We start from the raw sequence: 9,424 nt of genomic DNA on the forward strand, positions 1-9,424 counted from the left end.
GCATTAGAGTGCATTAGAATGCATTAGAGTGCATTGGAATGCATTGGAATGCATTGGAATGCATTAGAATGCATTGGAATGCATTAGAAAGCATTAGAAAGCATTAGAGTGCATTAGAAAGCATTAGAGTGCATTAGAAAGCATTAGAGTGCATTAGAGTGCATTAGAAAGCATTAGAGTGCATTGGAAAGCATTAGAGTGCATTAGAGTGCATTAGAGTACATTAGAGTGCATTGGAGTGCATTGGAATGCATTGGAATGCATTAGAAAGCATATAAATATGTCTGGATTTGATCGATCGCACTTCTTTCAAACTACCCAGGAGTTCTCTTGGCTCCTCCTGTATTTAACATTCAGAAGAAGAAAAAGAAGAGCTTGCATCCCACTTCGAATAGTCGATTGGTTTAAAAAAAATACAACAACAACAATAAAAAATGGTCTCGTCTAGCATTTCCTGCATGGGACTCCCAAGAGCTAAGGAGGGGTTGTTGTTTTTATTTAAGGAGAGAGGCCAGCGGAGCACAGGTGCTTGGGTATTGCGCAAGAGACAGAGGATATCAGTTATAAACGTACTATGCATAACCCATCATTAAAATTAGCTAAATATAAGGCTAATACCGCATTGAATGTATTACCTGGAAGAGTTAGGCTAGGACATCTATATATATAGATCGATCTAGATCAGGATGATCTATTTTGGATGCAATTTGAATGGAGTTGATGGAGAGAGAGAGTGCTCGTGGGTGCTCTGATTTAAAGCATCTATATTCGAGCGATAGGCTGTTTGAAAACTCTGCAGCTGCAATTAAATYAATAAAAATGAATGATTCAGTTAGTTGTTGGTTAAAGGGCTTGTAAGTAAGCATTTCACTGTTGTATTCGGTGCATATGACAAATACAATTTGATTTGTGATATTGATCCCTGTTGAAAGCTTCTTGTACAAGGTCACCAGGAAGTGGATGTGTTCTGAAAGGTTAATTGATAACTAAGGTCACAGACCTCATGATCAATACCTGCTGAATGGTGATTGGCTGGCCAGTACTGCAGTGACGGATGCCAACCAAGTCTAAGTGACCTTATTTACATATAACTGTCTACTGAGCCGCTGTTACCCAAAGAATACTATCTAGAGCCCTGTTAACCAAAAGATACTATCTAGAGCCCTGTTAACCCAAGAATACTATCTAGAGCCCTGTTAACCAAGAATACTATCTAGAGCCCTGTTAACCCAAGAATACTATCTAGAGCCCTGTATACCAAGAATACTATCTAGAGCCCTGTTAAACCAAGAATACTATCTAGAGCCCTGTTAACCAAGAATACTATCTAGAGCCCTGTTAACCAAGAATACTTCTAGAGCCCTGTTACCCAAGAATACTTTCTAGAGCCCTGTTAACCAAGAATACTTCTAGAGCCCTGTTAACCAAGAATACTATCTAGAGCCCTGTTAACCAAGAATACTGTCTAGAGCCCTGTTAACCCAAGAAATACTATCTAGAAGCCCTGTTAACCAAGAATACTGTCTAGAGCCCTGTTAAACCAAGAAATACTTCTAGAGCCCTGTTACCAAAGAAAATACTGTCTAGAGCCCTGTTAACCAAGGAATACTTCTAGAGGCCCTGTTAACAAGAATACTATCTAGAGCCCTGTTAAACCAAGAATACTATCTAGAGCCCTGTTAACCAAGAATACTTCTAGAGCCCTGTTACACCAAGAATACTATCTAGAGCGCCTGTTAACCAAGAATACTATCTAGAGCCCTGTTAACCAAGAATACTATCTAGAGCCCTGTTAACCAAGAATACTGATCTAGAGCCCTGTTAACCAAAGAATACTATCTAGAGCCCTGTTAACCAAAATACTATCTAGAGCCCCGTTTTTAACCAAGAATACTATCTAGAGCCCTGTTAACCAAGAATACTATCTAGAGCCCTGTTTAACCAAGAATACTATCTAGAGCCCTGTTAACCAAGAATACTATCTAGAGCCCTGTTACCCAAGAATTACTGTACTTAGAGCCCTGTTAACCAAGAATACTATTAGAGCCCTGTTAACCAAGAATACTATCTAGAGCCCTGTTTAACCAAGAATACTATCTAGAGCCCTGTTACCAACGACAATACGTTATCTAGAGCCCTGTTAACCCAAGAATCTATCTAGAGCCCTGTTAACCAAGAATACATTTACATACATTTAAGTCATTAGCAGACCTCTTATCCAGAGCGACTTTCACAGAATACTGTCTAGAGCCCTAGTTAACCCAAGAATACTGTCATTCAAAAACCCCGGGAGACACCAAAAAATAGAAAATATACTATCAGAGAATGAAAAGAAAAACCAAACAATGTAAATATAATCCAATCAAACATGTCTCATGTCTCTCGTAATCTTTTTACCGAAACTTCATGTCTCTATATTAATTTGTTCCAAACCTCATGTCTCTATCGTAATCTGTTCCAAACCTCATGTCTCTATATTAATCTGTTCCGAACCTCATGTCTATCGTAATCCGTTCCAAACCTCATGTCTCTCTCTCATAATCTGTTCCAAACCTCATGTCTCTCTCGTAATCTGTTCCGAACCTCATGTCTCTCTATTAATCTGTTCCAAACCTCATGTCTCGCTATCGTAATCTGTTCCAAACCTCATGTCTCTCTATTAATCTGTTCCAAACCTCATGTCTCTCTATTAATCTGTTCCAAACCTCATGTCTCTCTATCGTAATCTGTTCCAAACCTCATGTCTCTATATTAATCTGTTCCAAACCTCATGTCTCTTTATTAATTCTGTTACACCAAACCTTCATGTCTCTCTTATATAATTCTGTTTCCAAAACCTCATGTCTCTTCATATTAATTTCTGTTCAACTAACCTCATTGTCTCTATATTAATCTGTTCAAACCCTCATGTCTCTTATTAATCTTTCCAAAACTCATGTCTCTATCGTAATCTGTTCCAAACTTCATGATCTCTATCGTTAATTCTGGTCAAACCTCATTGTCTCTATCGTAACTCGTTTCCAAAACCTCATGTCTCTATCGAATCCGTTCCAAACCTCATGTCTTATCCTAAATTGTTCTTGTTTCCAAACCTCATGTTCTCTGTATATTAATTCCGTTCCAAAACCTCATGTTCTCTATCTATTATTCTGTTCCGAACCTCATGTCTCTATATTAATCTGTTCCAAACCTCATGTCTCTGTTCTTTTTCGAAGATTTCTCAAAAAACCAACCGTTTCTCTGAAATGTCAACGGGAACACTGAGTGTACCGCAAGCTTTGTTATTTTCAAAACCTTTTAATTCAGCTCGTGTCCTGTTCATTTGGAGTTTTTTTGGGACCTGCTGAAACAACTTTTGCAGACAACAACACGAACGGTTCTAACAAGACGCTGCGAGGAAGCGGCTCCGCTCTGTCGACGGATCTCTTATTATCTGATGTATTATGTTAATGAAATCAGACTTTTTTATATATATATATATATATATATATATATATATATATATATATATATATCATGTTAATGACATGTTAAGATAATGACCCCACTGAACGATTCACAACATGAAAAATCATATTTTGTCTTAGTAAAATGTATTTAATAACATAAGGAAGTGTAATTTCATCACCAAAGCGCCTTTTGCACACCCTAGATAATACTGCAGCTGCTGATTAGCTAAATGGAAGAGTGACTGGACACCCTAGAACAGGGGTTCCCAAACTTTTTCACTCAGACCTCCCCCCCTTTCAATATTTGGGGAGGACCCCCCCCCCCCACATGCACCTGCCACGTCTATTTCTATGGTAACAAGCACTGGTTATGACACAAACTGTTCGCACCCCTCTTATTGGTGGAGAGAAACATGTTGCAGGTTTTAAAGTTTTTTATTTCCTGCATGTTTTATATTATATGTTTCTGGTTTCTACTGCCCTTCCCCCTCTCCAGGACCCTTCATCTACTCTGACATCCTGGACTATAAAAACCTTCGTGAGATCGTTGTCAACAACCGCATCACCTGGTTGGTCCATTACAGCGCCCTGCTCAGTGCCGTGGGAGAGGCCAATGTAGCTCTGGCACGCGACGTCAACATCACTGGTGAGCCATAGAGAATCCGCCATCTTGGCTCAACTTAGATCCAGTTTTTTTTGTTGTTTCTAACCAAGCCTGGAAGGTGTCCACAGGGAGTAACTGTGAACTTCCTGTTCGTCAGGGCTCCACAACGTCCTGGACATTGCAGCGGAGCACGGCCTGCGTCTGTTTGTGCCCAGCACCATCGGAGCTTTCGGGCCCACCTCTCCCCGGAACCCGACCCCTGACCTCTGTGTCCAGAGGCCCAGAACCATCTACGGGGTCTCCAAAGTCCACGCAGAGCTCATGGGAGAGGTGAGAGAGAAAKAATTATACAATATTGTAAGAAATACAAAATATAAAACAACATGAGGATCAATGAGCATTCAGCCTCAAGCCACTCTGCCCCTGGCTACTTATCTGACCTGGTGAATCTGATCTGGTGAATCTGACCTGGTGTATCTAACCTGATAAATTTGACCCCTTCAATCATCTGAAATCATTGGTCTGTAACGTCGCTATAGGTGAAACATCTAACCCTTATTGCCCGCCTTCCCTCCAACAGTACTACCACCACCGCTACGGCCTTGACTTCCGCTGTCTGCGCTACCCAGGAATCATCTCTGCTGACTCACAGCCTGGAGGAGGAACGACAGGTGAGTTAGAGACACACACCCCCTCCCCCCACTCACACACACACCTGTCCTCCCTCACACGCACAGATACACCTGTCCTCCCTCCTCCTCAACACACACACACACACCACACACACACACCAACACAACACACACCCACACACACAACACCTGTCCTCGCTCACACACACACACACACACACACACACATGTCCTTCGCTCCACACACACCTGTCCCACCAACACACAACCACAACACCACACACACACACACACACACAACACACACACACACACACACACACACACACACCAAACACACCCCCCCTGTCCTCGCTCACACACAACACAACACACCAACATGTCTTCGCTCACACACACCTGTCCACCACACACAACACACACAACACACACACACACACACACACACACACACACACACCACTCACACACACACCTGTCCTCCCTCACACTCACACACACACACCCACACACACACATTGGGGTTATGTAACAACAGACAACATGGTCCTTATGCTTATGGCCTTCAGTGTGTTTTGCCAGGGTGACAATGCAAGACGTTAGGTAATAACTGCTCAGTAATGCAAGACGTTAGGTAATACTGTACACGGGGATATGAGTAGACGTATAGAGTAATACTGCTCACCCGCGGTGCTTAATGCTCAGACCGCATTAGGCTAGATCAGCTGCTAACAGGGTGATAATGCTCAAGCACGTTAGGTTCAATCTCGCTACAAGCGGTGACCTAATGCTAAGACGCTTACGGATACATGCTGCTCCCGGGTGATACATTGCCTAAGACGTTAGGCGTAACTCTGCTCCACCGAGGTGATAATCGCTAAGACGTTAGGCTCTAATGCTGCTCCGCAGGGGCTGACTAATGCTTAAGGCGTTTAGTATTGCCTGCTCAGGGTGACGCTATGCTTAAGACGTTATGTAATCTGCTGCCTACACCACGGTGATTAATGCTAAGCACGTCTAGGTATCGCTTGCTACCGGGTGATAATGCCTACAGGATCGCTTAGTACATATCTGCTACACGGGTGATTCAATCTCGCTAAGACATTAGGCCTAATCGCTCAGCTACATCGGGTCGATAATCCGCTCAAGCGCGTCTAGGCTAATGCTGCTCACAGGGTGACTACTGCTACCAGCCGACCGTAGGCTAATTCGCTCGCCACACGGGTGATATGCCTAAGACGTTTAGGCCTCATCGCTGCTACACCCCGGGCTGATAATGCTTAAGACGTTAGGTAATACATGCTACAGGGTGGATAATGCTAAGAACATTAGGCCTAATGACTGATACAGGGTGGATAATGCTAAGACCGTGTAGGACTGCCTGGCTACAGGGTGATAATGCTAAGCACATTAGGTAATCGCTGCTACACCGGGTGATATATGCTAAGACGTTAGTCTAATCTGTCTACACGGGTGATACTGCTAAGCGTTCAGGCTAATCGCTCTAACAGGTCGATCGATATGCTTAAGATGTTAGGTATGACTCGCTACAGCGCGTGATACTGCTAAGCATGTTAGGTAATACTGTCTTCTCTACAAGGGTGATAAGTGCTACAGTACCCCACGTTAGGTAATATGCTCACAGGGTGAATCAATGCCTAACGACGTTAAGGTTTTCGCTAGCTAACAGGGTGACTATGCTAAGACGTTAGGTAAACTGCTACGCCTAAAGGGGTGATAATTGCTTAAGACGCTTACGGCTATACTGCTCATACAGGGTGATAATGCTAACACGTTAGGTATACCTGCTACAGCGAGTGATATCTAAGCGTTAGATGCTGAAGCGGGGTGATAATCAAGACGTTAGGTAATAGCTGCTACAGGGGTCCCAGAATACAATGCTACCAGACGTAGCGTAACCTCATACACAAGGGTAGAACTAATGCTAAGAGTTAGCTAATGCTGCTACAGGGTGATAATGCTAAGACGTTAAGCTAATACCCTGCTACGGTGTGAAAGCTAAACGTTAGGCTCATGCCTGCTGCAGGGTGACAATGCTACACGGCGTTAGTAATCGCTGCTCACACAGGGTGATCTATCGCTACGTTAGGTAATCGCTGCTGACAGGGGTGATACAATGCTAAGACGTTAGGTAATGCTGCTAAAGGGTGATCATGCTCAAGCACGTTAGGTATACTCCACCTGCTACAGGGTGATAATTGCTGCAAAGAACACTTAGGTAATGCTGCTACAGGGTGATAAGTGCTTAAGTAGATCGCCGTTAGGCTAATGCTGCTACAGGGTGATATGCTACCAGACGTTAGGTTATGCTCCGCTCTCACACCGGTGATCAATGCTCCCGCACGTTAAGGATAATGCTCAGCCTACACCGGGTGATACTACGCTACAGACGTTTTAGGTAATCCTGCTACATCAGGGTGATAATTGCCTAAAAGCCCATTAGGTAGCTCCGCTACATGGGTGTAATCGCTCAGACGTTACGCTAATCTGCTGCTACCCGGGTGATAACTCGCTAGTTCATCTAGGTAATGCTTGCTCACACCGGGTCGATTCAATCGCTAGCCCCCCCACTTCAGGTAATGCTGCTCTCCACGGCGTGATAATGCTAAGACCCACCACGCTTTGGCTACACATTCCCCTCCGCTGCTTACATCGGGTGATCAATCCGCTAAGCATGTTAGGTACATCCCATCCCTGCTACACACCGGCGTCGTAATGCCTCGCATGTTGTATCACTGCCTACAAATGGGCTGATAATGCCTAAGACCGCTTAGGGTCCTCAATACCTGCTCACATAGGTGATACATGGTACAGATCCCTCCCCCGACGTTACGAGGCTAACTTGCGCTGCCCCCCACCGCTACACCTCCCGCCCGTGATTATACCCGCCCTAAGCCCCCACGCCCTCTAGCGCCTACACTCCCGCTGCCTACACCCGGTCGACCCATCACCACTTCGCTAAGGACGTTACGGCTCCCCCTCATAATACTGGCTACCCAGGGTGATAATGCTAGACGTTAGGTAATGCTGCTACAGGGTGACAGCTAAGACGTTGGTAACTCCCGCTACCATCGCGGTGATATGTCACCCTCTCACGCTCCTAGTTAATACTCCTCCACCAGGCGTGACAATGCTACCGCACGTCCCTAACGGTATACTCCCGCCTAAGGGTGACCCATGCGCTAAGCCCACGTTAGGTTAATGCCTGCACACCCGGGTGATAAATCGCTATAGCCACCCGTTAGGCTAACTCGCTCCGCCCCTACGGACCCCCTCATCACACCCACCTGTGTCGACCCACATGCTTACACAAGACGGTTTAGGGTAATAGCTGCTACAAAGGGATCTATGCTAAGACGTTAGGTTAATGCTGGCTTACATAGGGTGATCGAATCGCTAAGACATCTAGTTTTTTCCTAAGAATCTACTCCTCTGCTACACGGCGTGACTCACTGCTACGCACGTTAGGCCCGCCTAATGCTCCTGCCCTCCACAACCGGGTGGAACCACTGCCCTCCAAGACCCCGTCTAGGCCTCTAATGCTGCTTACCCCGGGTCGCGACTCCCAACTGCCTAACGTCTTCCCCCACACGTTAGGTATCGCATGCTAACCGGGTGATAATGCTAAAGCACGTTAGCGTCTAATGTCACTCCGCACCACTGGTGTATCATCCGCTCAACAGCCACGTTAGGAATCGCCTGCCCCTACCAGCGGTTCGACTATGCTACGCCTACCGCTAGGCCTACACTCCCGCTGCTCCACGGGTGAAATGCCCCCCTCGTACATTAGGTAATCACTGCCCGCCTCCACCCGGGGTCGACAATGCTAACAGCCATGTTTAGGTAATGTTCCCTCCCCCTCACACCGGCGTGCACCACCAGCCCTAAGCCCCACCCCACCGTTAGTAATGCTGCCTACCACCGCCGGGTGGACATGTTAGGGCTACACGCGGCTACCATCACTCACTGGGTAGATACACTCCGCCCTACGCGCCCCCCCCCCCCCCCTCCCCCCCCCCACCCCGCTACCGCCCCCCCCCCGCTTACACTATTCTCACCACGGCCGTCGAACCTCCAAATGCTCGCCACGGCCCCCCCCGTCGTCTAGCGCTCCCAACCCCCTCCACCCTCACCTACCTCACCCCCCAGCCGCCGCTGACTAATTCGCTCCAGTGGCCTATGTTAGGCCTCCATATCCACCATCCATAACTACCCAGCTCCGGGCTGCCATCACCCCATGATAGGATGTTAGGTAATATAGCATAATAACCCGGGCTGATTAATGCTAGGGATGTTTGGTACACTGCTACAGTATTGACCCTGTCTCAACCGCTCCCCTTTACGACACACCCTCACCCCGTGCCTGGTTATCCAATTGGCGTTACTCACTGGGGGCTGATGAAGGTGGTTGTCTGTAACTGAAGGGAAGTTAGCCTTTGTCCAATGACAGAATTTCCGTGAAGCTCCTGTTTCTGTATGTGGAGACAGCTTGATGTACCAGTACACACCCCTGGACAGGACATTAGTCTATCTACTGTTTCTGTAGTGAAGACGGCTTGATGTACCAGGACACCCTCCTGGACCAGGAAACCTAGTCTACGATCTTCCCGTCCGTTTCTGTAGTGAGGACGGTGTGACGTAAACACATCATCGCTCCTCTCTGCCTTGTCCCGCCTTTCCTTTCTTTCACGACAGAGAGCAGAACTAACGGCGGTAGC

The 9,424-nt window shown here is 46.2% G+C and overlaps 1 protein-coding gene across 1 annotated transcript in view; it reads left to right on the forward strand.

Annotated features, from left to right (window-relative positions):
- Nucleotides 1-3,911: 3,911 nt before the first annotated feature.
- The window catches only part of LOC111982268 (L-threonine 3-dehydrogenase, mitochondrial), a gene marked incomplete at its 5' end in the record, with an annotated part of 9,723 nt that continues 4,210 nt past the window's right edge, over nt 3,912-9,424 (forward strand). The window contains 3 exons of the mRNA XM_024013813.2: nt 3,912-4,095; nt 4,211-4,383; nt 4,634-4,724. Coding sequence (XP_023869581.2) covers nt 3,912-4,095; nt 4,211-4,383; nt 4,634-4,724 — 448 coding nt within the window. The remainder of the gene's footprint in view (nt 4,096-4,210; nt 4,384-4,633; nt 4,725-9,424) is intronic.

The sequence above is a fragment of the Salvelinus sp. IW2-2015 genome, linkage group LG21, assembly GCF_002910315.2.
Source record: "Salvelinus sp. IW2-2015 linkage group LG21, ASM291031v2, whole genome shotgun sequence".
Classification (NCBI taxonomy): domain Eukaryota; kingdom Metazoa; phylum Chordata; class Actinopteri; order Salmoniformes; family Salmonidae; genus Salvelinus; species Salvelinus sp. IW2-2015.